Here is a 16371-nt window from a genome sequence, read left to right as displayed (position 1 = left end):
CCTCACAAGGAATGCCTGGCTTGAGCTAATTTAATCAGAGGCCAGGGGAGGGAACAATTGTTTTGCTTCAGCATGCACTTCCCCAGTCTTGGAAAAATTCTGCTTTGGATCATGTGGCCTCTCAACCTTACCTTGTGGATTTGGAAACTTGTTTATGACTTAAGGCCTTGCCTTGTGGACTTTGCACCTTGTTTTTGGAGTAAGGACTTCTTGCCTTATAAATTGACTCTGGTGAATATTAACTTTAATTTTGGGACTGTGTTGCACTAATTGTGAGTGGCTGCCTTCAGGAATATTTGGGGTGGCATTTTACTGGGCCCTTGTGGGACCATTTATTATAGGATAGCAGAGCAATAAAAGACTTTATTGAAGCCTGTATCTGCCTAGTCAACCTGGGTCATAACAGCTATTGTTTAACTCCATCTGGAGCCGGGGTTAATAAAATCAATTACTACTTTTTATTATGCCACATTATTTAGTAAATTGAGTTACTAAGACACAATTATTGCTATTACTAACAGATAGTGGCCAAGAATAAGGCACTACAGGTAGCCCTTGACTTATAGCCATTTATTTAGTGCCCATTCAAGTTACAACAGTACCAAAAATAATGACTTATCACCATTTTCACACATGACTGTTGCAGCATCCTTATGGTTATGTGATCAAAATTTGGACATTTGGCAGATATTTATGATGGTTGCAATGTCCAGGGGGCAGGTGATAATCTTTTGCAACCTCTGACAAGCAGAGTCAACAGGAGAGCCATATTTACTAAATAATTATAGCAGGAAAGGTCATAAATGGGGCAAAACTCACTTAACAACTGCCATAGCATCAGAAATTTTGGGTTCCGTTGTAGTTATAACTTGAGAACTACTTCTAGTTGTCTGAGCATATTACTGGACTCTTGAGTATTTTAAATATCCCAGGCCCATTATTAAATATGTGGAACTGAGTGTGGTCCATAAGGATCTGAAGTACAGATTAAGGCAGGGGTCCCCAACCCCCAGTCCATGGACCAATACCGGGCTGCGGCATGCCAGAAACCAGTCTGCACAAACAAGCAAAGCCCCATCCACAGGATGCAGGCAGCACACAAAACCACGCACCCTCCGATCTGTGGAAAAACCTCTCTCCACGTAACTGGTCCCTGGTGCCCAAAAGATTGGGGACCTCTGGACTAAGGTCTCAACAAAATGGAAATAAAAATATATTTAAAATGGGAACATTGCAAACATCAGGTAATCTCAATTTCTAGTAGGGTTTTTTTTGTTGTTGTTGGATACAATAAATTAAGACCTGAAGGGAGATTTTAACTGACATTGAATACATGCTCTTCTGTGTACCTACACTGACAAGCTTTACCATGGGGAAATTTCAGTGTTGACCTACAATGTCAAGCTTGCCCTGAAAAGAAGTCAACATGAAAGAAATAATTTAATCAAAAAGGTTTGTTACCTCCCAGGCTATTACTAATTCATGCCGTCTTCCACTTCTGCCACTTACATTAGCAGGAGCCGTCTTAGGAACTGTGGACAGAAAGAATAATTAGAAAAAGAAAACCAATCAGAACATAAAACAAGAGGGCTGGAAGGGACCTTGGAGGTCTTCTAGTCCAACCTCCTGCTCAAGAAGGAGACCAAAATAATTGCTTTTTTTTTACAATTTTTTACAATTGTTTACTGCAAAAAAATCCACCACCACCTCTCCACCTACCTCCCCCATAGCAATTTATTCTATTCCTGGAGTGATTCAAATGTCAGGACATTTCACAAAACTTCTCCATTTCCTTAAGAAAGGTCTTTCTGTGACTTTTCATAGGAGTAACATTAGGTTGCATTCACAAGCAAATAGCACTATGATTTAATGCAGTGGTCCCCAACCTTTCCTATACCCCACACCCCTAGAACGCTTCTGATATATTCTCGCACCCCTTACAAAAGTTTGAAATAACGGCAATGAATTATGCATATACACTATAATTTTGAAAACCCAAGTTTTCGCACCCCCTGGAATATCATGGGCCCCACTGGTTGGGAACCCCTGACTTAATGGGATAGACTGATTCATACAATGAGGGCTGCATTTCCATTACACTTTGGACTTCCAAATGTTTATTTTGATATCTTCAAACAGTGATAAATAGGTATCCAGGAGAAGGGCCTAACGGGAAACGGAGATACTAAAACCATAACAATTGCAACAATTCTGACAGAGGAAAGAAGAAAACTTTTACAGACTTAAAAAAAAATTTTTTTACACACACTATATTTCTATGACCTATTTTATACTTATTTCACTCGCTCACTGTGGAAGCTATATGTCTATTCGTTGAAGATGCTTCTGACATGAATAAAGAAAGCAGAAGACACCAATGTGGCTACCCTCCTGTTCCCCACTCCCCCTCAAAAAAGCCTAGTAAATATCTGAAACAAACAAACAAAAAAAGAATGCATACAAGACATGAGAAGAAGGATAGATCACAAAGGAAGATTTCAAATATAAAAGTTAAACTCCTGGACTTTAAGCAAATGAAGTCTCACAAGGAACTGCGGCTACTAAAGAATTATAAGAAAAGGTTTGGGGTACGTATCAAATAAACAAAGAAAATGACTTAAATAATAGCTGCTTAATGCTAATAGATGCTGCCTGATGGAGCTGTGTAACCTTTTTTTTTTAATCTTGTGAAATTTATGAAATAATACACAATAGGAGAAGAGTAAATATTATCCTTTTTTTCCAAAAAGCAGAATAACATGGATACCTGGGAAGATTCTAAGGCTGATTAATCTGCAGACACTTTAAAACCAATGCAGGAAGTACCAGCAGGCAACATGTTATTTGTCAAGAGTGAATCTCTAGATGACTCAAAAGAAGAGGACTTGCTAATTAATATCCAAAATGAAAGAAATAACATTTAAAATGATCTTGATAGATTGGAGAAATGGTCTGAAAATAACAGAGTGAAATGTAAGACTGAACAAGTGCAAAACTCTTCACATAGGAAACAAAAGCCAATGCCCTGGCTTTTGTAAGATTCGGGGTACTCAGCTTGCTAATGTTATTTGTGCAAAATTTCCCGGTAAAGTAGTGATTGCAAACTGAATAGGAGCCAGTAATGTGATTAGGTTGGGTAAAAAACCCAAAAAGACAAACAAACAAACAACAACGACACATGCGTTTAGACCACCTACTAAAATATATCTGGTATCTATTGTTAGGTCAGTCTACATTTAGTCAATCAGCATAAAGACAGCTTTTTGGCCTCCTGATATCTGAGGATCTCTGCAGGGTGCTTTAAGGCAGAATGGCATCAACTTCTGGGAAAGCTATTGACTTGTTAAGGAGAGAGCCGGATGTAAAGGAGAATACATAAAAGCTAGATCAGGTGTCCCCAACCCCCAGTCCATGGGCTGGTACCGGGCCATGGAATGCCAGTAACCGGGCCGCGCAAACAAGCAAAGCCCCATCCGCGGGATGCAAGCAGCACACAAAACCACGCCCCCTCCGGTCCACGGAAAATCCTCTCTCCACATAACTGGTTCCTGGTGCCCAAAAGGTTGGGGACCTCTGAGCTAGATGTTAGGAGGGAAAACAGTTAATTCTACTACTTAGGTACAGGTAGCCCTTTACTTATAACAGTTCATTTAGTAACTGTTCCAAGTTACAACCACACTGAATAAAGTGGCTTATGACCGTTTTTCACACTAAATGACCGTAGCAGCATCCCCATAGTCATGTGATTTACATTTGGATGCTTCACAGCTGACTCAAATTTATGATGGCTGCAGTGTCCTGGAGTCATGTGATCCCCTTTTGTGACCTTCTGAAAATCAAAGTCAATGGCGATGGCCAGGTTCACTTAGCAACCATGTTATTAATTTAACAACTGCAGCGATTCACTTAACAACTGTGGCAAGAAAGGTTACAAGATGAGACAAAACTCAGTTTACAACTGAATGGAAGGTTTGGGCTCAATTGTGGTTTTAAGACGAGGACTATCTATAAACCCAGTGTAACCACCAGGAATGAACCCCTGAAGATTTAGACACAATTGCCAATGTTCAATAGCAATCACAAAACTAAGCCACGTAGACATCGAGGTTGAGAGGGAAGGAAACATCAGGATTCAAGATTGAAAAAACAAGATTGTTGTGTTATATTTTCATTATTATTGTTTGTATTGGACATCTACTGGACATGTGTCTGTGGGAAGGAAGGAGCAGATGTGACTGGTGGAAGGTCATTATGATATCTTCCCCAAATTTATATACACTGCACTATACCTGCAGCAAAGGATATATATTATTTTCCCCTACTATGTAGGATGAACGAGAAAGCTCTCTCAAACAGCTGTGGCTATTGCTCTTGATGCATCCATGATATCTTCAGGATATCGTGTTTTGTGTGCCTTAGAATCCATCTTGACTTCTGGAAGCTGCATTTTTCAGAAGTGCTTTGCCATTGCCTTCTTCTTCCTAAGGCTGAGAGGGAGTTGGAGGCCCAAGGTCACCCAGCTGGCTCTCATACCTAAGGCAGGACCAGACCTCTCGGCCTCTTGAGCAACTTCTAAGTCATCTCCTTTAATCACTTCATCAAACTGGCTCCAGTAGAGATATTAAATACAGCAGGCCTTTGTGATGCATTAGAATTTGAAATATTGCTTTCCTCCCCTCTCTCTGTCTTCATCTCCAGCTACATGCAACTTTAATAACTTGACAGCATTAATCTTATCCCATATTGTGACATGTAAAACATTGTCTCAGAAGATACGTATCCCTGATGCTATTTTGCTAGGGGCACCCTTGTGACTTTGGTCAAGTCACTTTGGCCTCCCTCACCTTTCCCCTGCTGTCCTTTAGTCTGTCTTGGCAATTGGATAGCTTGGAGGTATTTTTGTCCTTAATTGTCAATGTGGTTTTCATTGTGTCTGAGATTAGACAAGTTCCTGAAGTAAGAGGTGAGGCTAACTGAGGGAGAAAGGACAGCACAACTAAACACCTTTGACACCGAAAAAGAGAATGAAAGTAGCAAGGGAAATGGAATGATGGTGAAGGAGGAAGCCAAAAGGCAACTGTGTTGTGAATTCACCCAGCATTCACAAAGAAACAAAATCCTTTTTGCATCCAATTTAAGGGATATTTCCAGTAGCATCAGGGATCAGCCATCTGTGTTCATAGAAGGAAACCTTAGGGGCATAGGAGACTGTGTTTAACAGAATAACAGAGTTGGAAGAACCTTGGAGGTCTTCTAGTTCAACCAACTGCTCAAGCAGGAAAGCCTATACCATTTCAGACAAATGGTTGTCCAATCTCTTTCTTAAAATCCGGCAGTGATGGAGCATCACAATTTCTGAGGAAAGCCATTCCACTGATTAATTTCTCCTTATTTCTAGGTTGGCTCTCTCTTTGAGTTGATTGGCTTTCTTTTTCCATCCATTGCTTCTTGTCCTGCCTTCAGGTGCTTTGGAGAATAGGTTGACCCCCCCCTCGTCTTCATGGCAGCCCCTCAAATAATTGGAACACTGTTGTCATGTCTGAACACTGCTATTATATTGATCCAATGCATTTGAATTGGTCTCTCTTGACACTGATTGGCAGCAGGTTTTCAAGGTTTGGGGTGGGCATCTTTCTCGACTTTCTCTGGTGAGGCCAAGATTCTCCTTGAAATTATCTGCACGAAAAACACGGTTCCTGCCCTTCACTCATTCATTCTCTGTGTATAAGCCAAACCATAATGTGTTTATTTTACTTTGAACTATGCCATTTGGTTTATAAACTAAGTCTTATGGCTTAATGTGTTTTGACATTCTAGTCAGTTACACTTTATTCAATAAGCCAGGCTTAAGCGAACTGTGGCTTAGTAATAATGTATGAGCAAAGCTATTGTTTATATAGAATGTTAAGTACTACATACTGTTAAAGCCTCATCCCTTTATAATGTAAGATCACAATTTAAAATTAAGTTTGCCAGGCATTTGAGAAACCTTTCTATTGTATGGCTGTAACTAGAATAAATAAGTGTACTGTATATTGTTCATACATTTCTCAAGGTTTTTCAAGACAAGCCTTAAGTTCAAATCCTCCTAGGAACATATTTCATACCCATCTCTATTGGAAATAGCTCTGAAAAATGTGTCAGCTCTCCTAAAACAATTGTTTCAGTGTATTTCACACATTTACAAAAAAAAGGGAAAAGTTACTATGACTGTAATTTCATACACCAGATGCCTATTTGGAACTTTGTCTTCAAGTAAGGAGAAATTTTAGCACAGGTTATTTAAAATGCAACCTTTGGGTAGGCTTCTCTCCCCCCCCCCCACTGCTGTAATACAGTGACAAAACCTGTGTTTCAAAGAACTCAGGGATCAACTGAAGCACCCTTGCTATTTGCCAGGCTCCCTGCCAATGTGACTTGAGTTCATTTAACTTTATATTAAATGCAATTGGATCGAATTAGTCACATTGAAAGCTGACATTAAATGGGATGCTGGCATGCAGCAAAGTAGAGTGAGTAAATAGCTTTTATCTCCATTATTTACAATATGCCTTAGAAAATGAAAAGGAGAGAAGCTACAGATCTGTGATTTATCAGGAAGGCTGGCAAGTAGAATGACCTCTGCAAAAAAGCAAAGATTTCTGTATTGCTTTGCTGCCATCAAGCAGTTGTCTTGTTTTTTCCCCAGCCCACATATAGTAACTGTACTGAGCAAAAAGACCTTGGAACAAGCAAGGGGGTGGGGTGGGGGAATGAAGGAAGAACTCAGCAGTTGGTGTTTTAGTAAACGAACATTCCAGACAATTATTTTGTAAGAGCACCCCCAAAATAAGTTGTCCTATCTACAGAAATAATTTCATGTAATACAATCCAATAATAATTGAAACTCTAGGATCTCAATTTTCAGATACTTTATCCTGATGCCCAATATACAGTAGTGGCCAAAATTGTGGAAACCTTTTGGGAAAAGTGTACATTTGAGGTTTGATGGCTAATAACACCACTTTTTTGGGGTGGAGTAGTACCATAAAATTATATATTAATGGAAAGATAATTTAATCAAGAATGTAATGCATTAACTTTTATGAAGGATTTGCTATTAGAATAGCAGTTATAAAGAAGAAAAGTGAAACGCGTAGGAAAAAATGAGATATACAAAAATTATCACTGTGTCTGTTAATACGTAGTTGGGTAACCTTTAGCATGAATTATGGCCTTACAATGTCTTCCCATGGAGTAAACCAAGTCCTTTAGTTCTGCAGCTGTTATAATGTGAAACCAAAATTGAATGATTGCTTCTATTCACTGGGTTTTATTGCTGGGTCGCTTTTGACTAACAAGTTTCTTTAGTCAGTTCCATATATTTTCAATTGGGTTAAGGTCTGGGCTATTCCCAGGCCATCCCAGCAGTGGAATATGATTACCTTGAAACCACTTTTTGCACACAGCAGCAACATGACATGGAGCTGAGTCCTGTTGAAATATAAATGCTTCATTGTCTTGGAAAAGATCAAGTGTGGAAGGCTTCAGTTTGGGCTCAAGTATTTCATTAATGTATTTTTGGCCATTTATATTCCCATTAATCACACAAATTCTGCCCACACTTTTTGATGTCATACAACCCCAGATCATAACACTGACTGGGTGTTTCACGGTACATGTAATGCAATCAGGATGCAAATCCTCTCCTTATGTATTTTATGCCATCACTACAGGGAGATCTTGGTCTCATCACTTCAAATAACACTGTCCCATTGTTCCTCTGTCCAGGTAACGTGGGTTTCAGCCCAGTTTAGTCTTTTCAACCTTTGTTTGAGAGATAAAAATGGCTTTTTCATGGAATTCTAGATTTTGGGCCAAATTCCTGCAGTTTGCGCTGAACAGTCCTTGCACTCAACTTCACATTGCATTGCGCCGTTTCATCTTGTATACACCCAGATGATTTTCTTCTGTCACGTAGGCACAGTCTCTTAATTTTTCTATCATCACTTGCTGTTGTGCATCTTTTCCTGCCTTTACCAGTGTGGTTTTGTAGTGACTGAGTCTCCTTATACCTCTTCAAAAACTTAGAAATGCCACCTTTGGTTAAGTTTCCACCAATTTTTCTTTTAATTTCTCTAGCCTTGTTCACTTAATAGTACTATTTACATCGCTTTCTGGGCAACCAGTCAACTCTTTGCACCATTACTTTATTTTTAGTACATTTTACAAGTTCACTAAATGAAAGAACACAAAAAACCCCAACAAACTTGATAGCGATCACATAAGACACTGACAAATACCCTCCTCTCAGCTTCAATACATGACATCAATAGCTGAATCCTACTGTGATCTGATTGGCTCATTGCCAAAACAAGATGACACCTGATTGACTCTCTAAAACACTCATGCTCATTGGCTACAATCAGATTTTATGTTTTATTCCTATTTATATCCCGCCCTTCTCCGAAGACTCAGGGCGGCTTACAATTTAAAGCATAAATCAATGTGCTTAGCAATAGCCTTCATTCTATGCATATGCCTGCTTATTAGGGCTATTGGGGACCCCCAAGCGGCATTTTTACAAAGTCAGCTTATTGCCCCCAACAATCTGGGTCCTCATTTTACCTACGTTGGAAGGATGGAAGGCTGAGTCAACCTTGAGCCTGGTGGGATGCGAACCTGCACTAATTGCAGGCAGCTGGTGTTACTTAAGGAGGCATTAGCCCACTGCTCCACCAAGATGAAGGAAAGCTACCTGATATCAACCTAAGTAAGTTGTGCTTCCTTTTTCTGGTTATTTGGCTACAACTTTTCATAGAATACAGATAATTGAACAAACTTTGTTGCATTACATTCTTGATTAAATTATCTTTCCATTGATATATAAGTTTATGGTACTACTCCAAAAAAAGTGGAGTTATTAGCCATCAAACCTCAAATGTACACTTTTCCCAAAAGGTTCAAGGTGCTGGTTCTTACTTATAAAGCCCTACATGGCTTAGGTCCGGGATATTTGCAGGACCGTCTGCTGCCAGGAACGACTTCCCATCGCCCTGTGCGCTCACACAGAGAGGGTCTCCTCAGGGTGCCGTCGGCCAGACAATATCGGCTGGCGACCCCCAGGGGGAGGGCCTTCTCTGTCGGGGCACCTGCCCTCTGGAATCAGCTCCCCCAAGAACTTCGGATGGCCCCAGATCTCCGGTCCTTTCGTCGCGACCTAAAGACATACCTTTTCCAACTGGCTGACCTGGACTGACGTTGGGGGTTTTAATTATGTTTTTAATTTTTACTGGTTTTTTGTGGGGCTTTGTAAAATTTAATTTCTTTTAATATTTTTATTTATTGTTTTTATTGTTGTTTTTATTGTTGTTAGCTGCCCTGAGTCCTTCGGGAGATAGGGCGGCATATAAGTCCCATAATTAAATTAAGTTAAATTAAATTTCCACAATGTTGGCCACTACTGTACTTCATTTGGTGGCAGTCACCCACTATCCAAACTAGAAAACAGATGGTAGAAGACTTTGCACTTTTAGATTCGCAAGACTGATGACAGCCCTCTCAAGTAAACCAGAAAGCGCCAGATGGACTAATTCTACTTGATTGTAAGGCCACATTAATAGAATCTTGCCAGTCTGAAAGTATAAAACTCCTGCCATCTTTTTTTACAATTAGTCTGGGTCTTCCCTAAATCTTGTTTTCTAACTGTTAAGCACTTGCTGGCTCCTCCCACTCTTATCTGATCATGCCCTGGGCAACAATTCTTCCCTTCCTTTCCCCAAGGTCATTCTCACATACTATTACACTACGAGGTTGACAAGTGTGATGTACAGTATACAGAAATTTTCTAGAAATTTATATTCTGAATGCCAGAGATTGGTTTTTGACACAGAGATATGTTGCTATCACTGAGCTATAGCATGTCTTTCCCCCCCCCTATGAATTTGGAAGTGTGCAGTAGATCCTAAAATAAGTGTTAGTTAACTCTTTCATAAATACGGTAGTCTGAAAAAAATGGAGAGATAAGAATTCAGTCCCAGTTCAAAAATGTTGTAGCTAGCTTATAGCAATATGACTTTTGTAGCCCTGCTTATTAATTAAAATCTGTGGAAAAATGGAAACTATTTCCGATCAGATTAAAAAAATGCTAATTTGAATCATTGCATTATTCATTGTTTTATTCTTTAGAAGATTCAATTCTGAGTCCACCCTTCTCTTTGCCCTCCTTAATTCTTGGACACACGCTGTTATTGATAAATGTCACCATCTTATTAGCTCAAGGAATCTGGTGTGCATGCATGATTAGCAGGGCAAACTGTGATCCTACTCAATTCTGAATGTTACTTCTCCATGAATAGATAATGTAATTGATGCCATGCCCCAAGGCCACAAATGGACAGCTGCTTCAATGGAATGCCTTCTGTGTTAAAATTCATGTACTGTATTCCCTGTTTTGCAATTGGTACACCAGCAAATATGAAGCACTAGGAGAATGACAAGTATAATAGAATAACAGAATTGAAAGGGACCTTGGAGGTCTTCTAGTCCAACCCCCTGCTGAGGTAGGAAGTCAGACAAGTGGCTGTCCAGTCTCTTCTTAAAAACTTCCAATGTTGGAGCATTCACAGCTTCTGGAGGCAGGTTGTTCCACTGATTAATTGTTCTAACTGTCAGGAAATTTCTCCTTAGTTCCAGGTTGCTTCTCTCCTTGATGAGTTTCCATCCGCTGCTTCTTGACTTGCCTTCAGGCGCTTTGGACTTGACTCCCTCTTCTTTGTGGCAGCCCCTGAGATATTGGAATATTGCTATTGTGTCACCCCCTAGTCCTTTTTTTCATTAAACTTACCCAATTCCAGGAACCATCCTCTATATGTTTTAGTATAAAACTGCCTGTGCTTAAAATAGTGACTCAGTTTGATAAAATGGTCATTGAATAGTCCCCTGGTTTTTAGGCTAGCAACATAAGCGTCACTGAACATAACAAAACAGCAACATCTAACAGTTTGCTTTTAATTAATAATTTTAAACGTAGCTCTCCCTCACTTGATCTTTCTCTTTTTCTCTCTACATACATAACGCACCACCCCTTTTGTATAAGCATGATCTATGAACCGAAATTGTGAATATGTGAATCTGTGTTGCTTTAACTTATCCTATTCAAACTGGCTTCTAAGGACTTTTTTTTTTACTTAAAACATCTTCTAAAATTACCTCCCACTTAGTTAATAATTGAGAGCCAGTTTGTTGTAGTGGTTGGTCTAATAATTGAGCACCTACATGGTTAGTGTTTATGATGCTGGCCTAAAAACCAGGGAACTGTGCGTTCTAGTCCCTCCTTAACTATGAAAGCCAACTGGGTGGATTTGGACCAGTCATTCTGTCTCAGCCCAAACCACCTCATAGGGTTCTTGTGGGAAACACAGGAGGAGAAAGGAGTATTATGCATGCTTGCTACCTTCAGTTACTTAGAAAATAATAAAGACAGGATTTAAAAAAAATCTAATAAATAAATATAAATAAACAAACCAAGACTGTCAATCTTTTGTCCTCGATCTGTGAAGGGAACTCTTTGTTTGCCAATTAACGGAGAGATGCTGATTGAAAAGTGGATTTTATATTTCCAAAAATGGATAACCAATCATTGTTTAATTCTTTACTTATCCACATTGCTTTCTGGAAAGTCTTAAATGTAATTTTATCTATTTCTTTATTCAGTTTGTATAGCCGCTTATCTTACAACGAGTGACTTTGCCAATCTTACGGCATTCTTTCACCTTATAAGACCCTGTTGAAATAGATGCAGATTGCCCTCACATTCTACTGAAAGCTCTTAATTTTGGCAGTTTCTTCAAGCCATTTAAGTCAGATCATCCAGGTGAATTCATCCAAGTATTCCGTGTGTATGTGAGAGGTTTTTCCACAAATACCGTGAGAATGACAGATTTTGTTACAAAAGAGAAAAAAAACAAGTTTTGAAATGGCATGCAATTATGAATTCAGAACAACAATAAACAGTGAAAGTTAAAAAGGCATTCATTTACTGTGTTCCATTAAAAAAAAAATACCCTCAAAAGATTGAGAATCCATCAATCTGGATACTTAAAAAGCTAGCATAAAAATGAAGCTGACCCTGAACATGAAGCAGTGGTTAACCAGGCTGTCAGCAAGAAACATGTTCAAAGACAAACTTCTCAAATCTGCCACTTACTTCAATGGATTTCAACAAATTGGGCGACTCAATTTATTGTCATTTATACAGACTATAAGCTACCATGCTCCAAAACACACATTAAGGTCTAAAGCAATTACGTATTTAGAGCGCTTACAGCATGTATGCCTGCCAACTGAGGGGTGAAAACAAATACAAGCTGGTTGTTGGGTTTTTTTTTTGTGGACAAATTGCCAAAAAAAATTAGGGTCAGTGCCATTCTCCCCTTATGAAACTGTGGATTCATTAAAATTCATTCTATTTTATTACCTGCTTGCCTCAGACAATTTTCCACTGCAGTTGTCTCTTTTAAAAATTAAAGAATAAATGAACAGTCCCACTGAAGAGCTTATCATACTTATATTATGTTGTTTGAAAGATAAATAGAAGTCTTCAGTTGTCAATTCAAACATGTAAATTATGTAGACTGATTTTTTTTTTTTAGATTCTTCTATCAGCTTTCTAAAAGGGACGCGGTGGCTCAGTGGGTTAGGACGCTGAGCTTGTCGATCGGAAGGTCGGCAGTTTGGCGGGTCGAATCCCGAGTGCCGCGTAACAGAGTGAGCGCCTGTTACTCGTCCCAGCTTCTGCCAACCTAGCAGTTCAAAAGCACGTAAAAAAATGCAAGTAGAAAAATAGGGACCACTCCGGTGGGAAGGTAACAGTGTTCCGTGCGCCTTTGGCGTCTAGTCATGCCGGCCACATGACCACGGAAACATCCTCGGACGAGCGCTGGCTCTTCGGCTTTGAAACGGAGATGAGCACCGGCCCCTAGAGTCGGAAACGACTAGCACGCATGTGCGGGGGAACCTTTACCTTTTTACCTATCAGCTTTCTGGCTTTTCCAGCTGATCATACAATAGCACAACTACTGTGATAGTTCTATTTCAGTAGTTCCAAAAAGTAGTGCTGTTATTTTCTACGTATCTGCACTAGCTGGCATGGTTAATGACTATAGATTGGGGAAAGTTTAAATGCCTTGACCCTGCCTATTCGCCAGCTTTCCTTTTCTTTTTTTCTTCCTTTTTTTTAGTTTTAGCTTTTCATTTTTTACCAGATTCTTTATTGTTCTTTCCAACCCATCGAAATGTTGGAAACAAATTATGCAAATTGGTAGAGAACTCTGTATGTCTTTTTGTAGGACAACTTTCTGAAACCTTAGCTGCAATGGAGCAAATTTGAAGGAATGAGAGAAGCTGGGAAAAGGAAGATTAAGCTAAATCTCAATTTCATTCTGTTAACTCTCAGATAGATTTGCTGAGTGGCTGTGGGGAAAAATGAATTCTGGTGGGACAACGCAGTTGAGCAGTGATTTAGTCTAAACCCCATTCTCTCTTCTAGTTACTTGACCCAGTAGTCTTTCTTATGCTTTTCAACACACAGGAAACCACCACCACCACCACACACACACACACACACACACACCAAACACAACATAGTGGGAGAATAGAAACACTCTGGGTTTTTATATCACCCATGCATTGTGTCAAATGTGCAGATGACGCAAACACCCAACACTCAAAATAAGAGAATGAGATAGACAAGTGGAAAAGAAACATGAAATTTTCTCTGTCCTGGTGAACACTTGGATTCTACACACATTTTCAGAAGAATCTTGAGAGGTTAGAACAGGGGTCTTCAAACTTGGCCCTTTTATGACTTGTGGACTTCAACTCCCAGAATTCCTCAGGCAGGCACACTGACTGAGGAATTCTGGTAGTTGAAGTCCACAAGTCATAAAAGGGCCAAGTTTGAAGACCTCTGGGTTAGAATATGTTTAGTACTTGTCGTAGTGAGCTATCTCACAGAGATACTGAGAAAATAGAATAGCTCAGGATTTTTTAGTATGTATGTTTCTAAACCTCTATAAAGACTCTGAGTCCAAATTACAAAAACAACATGATAAACAATGCAAGAGTAAAATTATGAATTGAATGGACCAGTAATGAAAATAATATGTTATTTTAAAACAATGTAGCTCTGAAAAATACAACAAGCTGGGGCGATTTTAGACCAGAAAACATACACACACAATAAAACATTTTTTGTGATTTTTACATGGCAGGCATATCATGAAAACCAGCCCTTGGTGATTAAAATCTTGTTAATAAGTCACAATAATAAACAAGAGAGCCAGAATAATTTTGCATATTGATTTGCCAGGTGCAAACCTGACTAGGAGCAAAGCAATCTTTAATAAAACATAAAAACCCAACTAAAGTAACAAGATGTTACTGAGGGGGTCACTAATGCTAGAATCAAGTTTTGGAAGAGTTCCATAATGCTTTTCAGGTCTGTCTGGAGAATGATCCATTCCACCTTGATTTATTGTGCTTAATTCAAAGCAAGGAATTTAAAGAAGCATTCAGACAAATAGATTCAGACAAGGATCATAAGGGTGAACAGGGGAATAGAAAACATGATGAGAGATTAAAGGAACCAGAAGAGATTATTAGTTATGATACTACTTAAAAGGACATCAGACAGGATAAGGTTAAGTTGTGTTCTATCATTCCAGGACATGGAATAATGGACTTAAGATAAAAGGAAGACAGATTCAAATTGGTTGTTGGGAAAAAGATATCTAACAGTAAAAGCATTTTGCCTCTACAACCAAAAACTCATGATTTCATCTGCTGAACATGATTTAACTTGGATCTTTGGACTGAACAAAGCTTAGATTTGATGGCCTAAATATCTAAATAGAAATACTGCATGTTATTCTATAGGAATGAGGACAGATGAAAGCCAAAGAGTGTTCAAGTGGAAAAGATGTTTTACTGCCTGCTTCAGACAGAAAGGTGCTTTAGGGGAAGGCTGTTTAAAATCATAGAAAAGCAAGAAATCAGCGATTCAGTGAATAAAAAAGAGGGTTACAATACATCCAAATGCCAGTGCATGTTTGGCCACTGTTCTCTAAGATTCTACAGACATCCACTTTGATCAGCTCTAGCCAATATTTGAGCTTCTATCTGAGGTTTCCATAAAAACCTGTGTCACGATGGTGTGTTACTCTTTAAGGTATCTCCAAATTCTCAATCATTTTAAAAGTGCTGTATCTAGAAGATGGTCTTACCTGCTTCTTTGGTTCGGATCACTTTAGACGGTGTGCTTGGATCTCCTGTTCCAATTTTGTTAGTTGCTACAACTCTAAATTCATATTCTACCCATGGGTTCAGTTCACACGCCATTGCAGATTCCAGGTCACCCCCTATGTGTTCAGGAACTGAGAAGAACAAAGAAGTAATCCATTAAAGCATGCTATCTAGAGTTTCTCTCTAATCACTAAACTGAAGCTAGAGGAAATGACCCAGAATTAGTGGCACAATTAAGAATTTGACCTTTGCCAATTTCTATATGAATCTGCCTTCTCAGATTCATGATAAAATATCCAACTGATTTAACATTTCTTCAACTGGTGCAATGCAGGTTTTGCAATTTAATTGTGGTCAGGTAAATATGTAAATACTATTTGGAGATGAAATGTTATTTCAGTAATAAATTTTAAGGAAAAAAAGATAAAGGTTTAATTTAAATTAGGGGCAGAGTTCTCTTTTAGTTTGTCTCTATTTTTTCTTTCATGCTTTAAAGGTAGGTGGGTGTATTTGGTGGCATAGCATCAGACAAGAATCTCTGAATGGTACCTCCACCTTATTTTATTCTGAAATGTATTCTGCATACACTCTGGTCAACCTTATAAGGAAACCTTAGACTTGACTTTTGAATATCCTTCCTGAAAAGCAAAGAGGAGATAAAAGGATCCAGTAGTAGAAGAAGAACCAACAGTCTTCCAGGTTTGAAACTTCAAGTGACACAGAAAAAAGGAACGGTATATTGATGTAGGCTATCATGGCCAGTACTATTAGGCAGTGTTGGGCTTCAGGATTCAGTGACTGTGGTTTAGAAAACAGATTTCCTGATGTTTTGATTACAGTTTATGGCTTGCATGTTCAGAAGCAAGGTGGTCTGCTTTGTAGACCATAGGCAATTAATCAGGGACTGACCGTACTCTGTCTTTCAAGCTAAGTCCTAATTGGCCTTTAGCCAAGTTGGTTTCTGATTTGTGAAAATTAGTGAAGGCTGGTCTCTGATTGGTGCTATATACATTATAGAAGGGATCCCCAATCCCAGGTCTGTGGACCGGTACTGGGCCATGGCATGCCAGCAACCGGTCCACACAAATA

General features: G+C 39.1%; 1 protein-coding gene across 1 annotated transcript in view; it reads right to left on the bottom strand.

The window, feature by feature from the left end:
* The window catches only part of CNTN5 (contactin 5), a gene marked incomplete at both ends in the record, with an annotated part of 277925 nt that overhangs the window by 38653 nt on the left and 222901 nt on the right, over positions 1 to 16371 (bottom strand). The window contains 2 exons of the mRNA XM_081327707.1: positions 1462 to 1532; positions 15264 to 15413. Coding sequence (XP_081183833.1) covers positions 1462 to 1532; positions 15264 to 15413 — 221 coding nt within the window. The remainder of the gene's footprint in view (positions 1 to 1461; positions 1533 to 15263; positions 15414 to 16371) is intronic.

Source organism: Vipera berus, assembly GCF_964194415.1.
Source record: "Vipera berus genome assembly, chromosome: 4".
In the NCBI taxonomy this organism is placed as follows: Eukaryota; Metazoa; Chordata; class Lepidosauria; order Squamata; family Viperidae; genus Vipera; species Vipera berus.
This window is presented reverse-complemented; position numbering and strand designations above follow the sequence as displayed.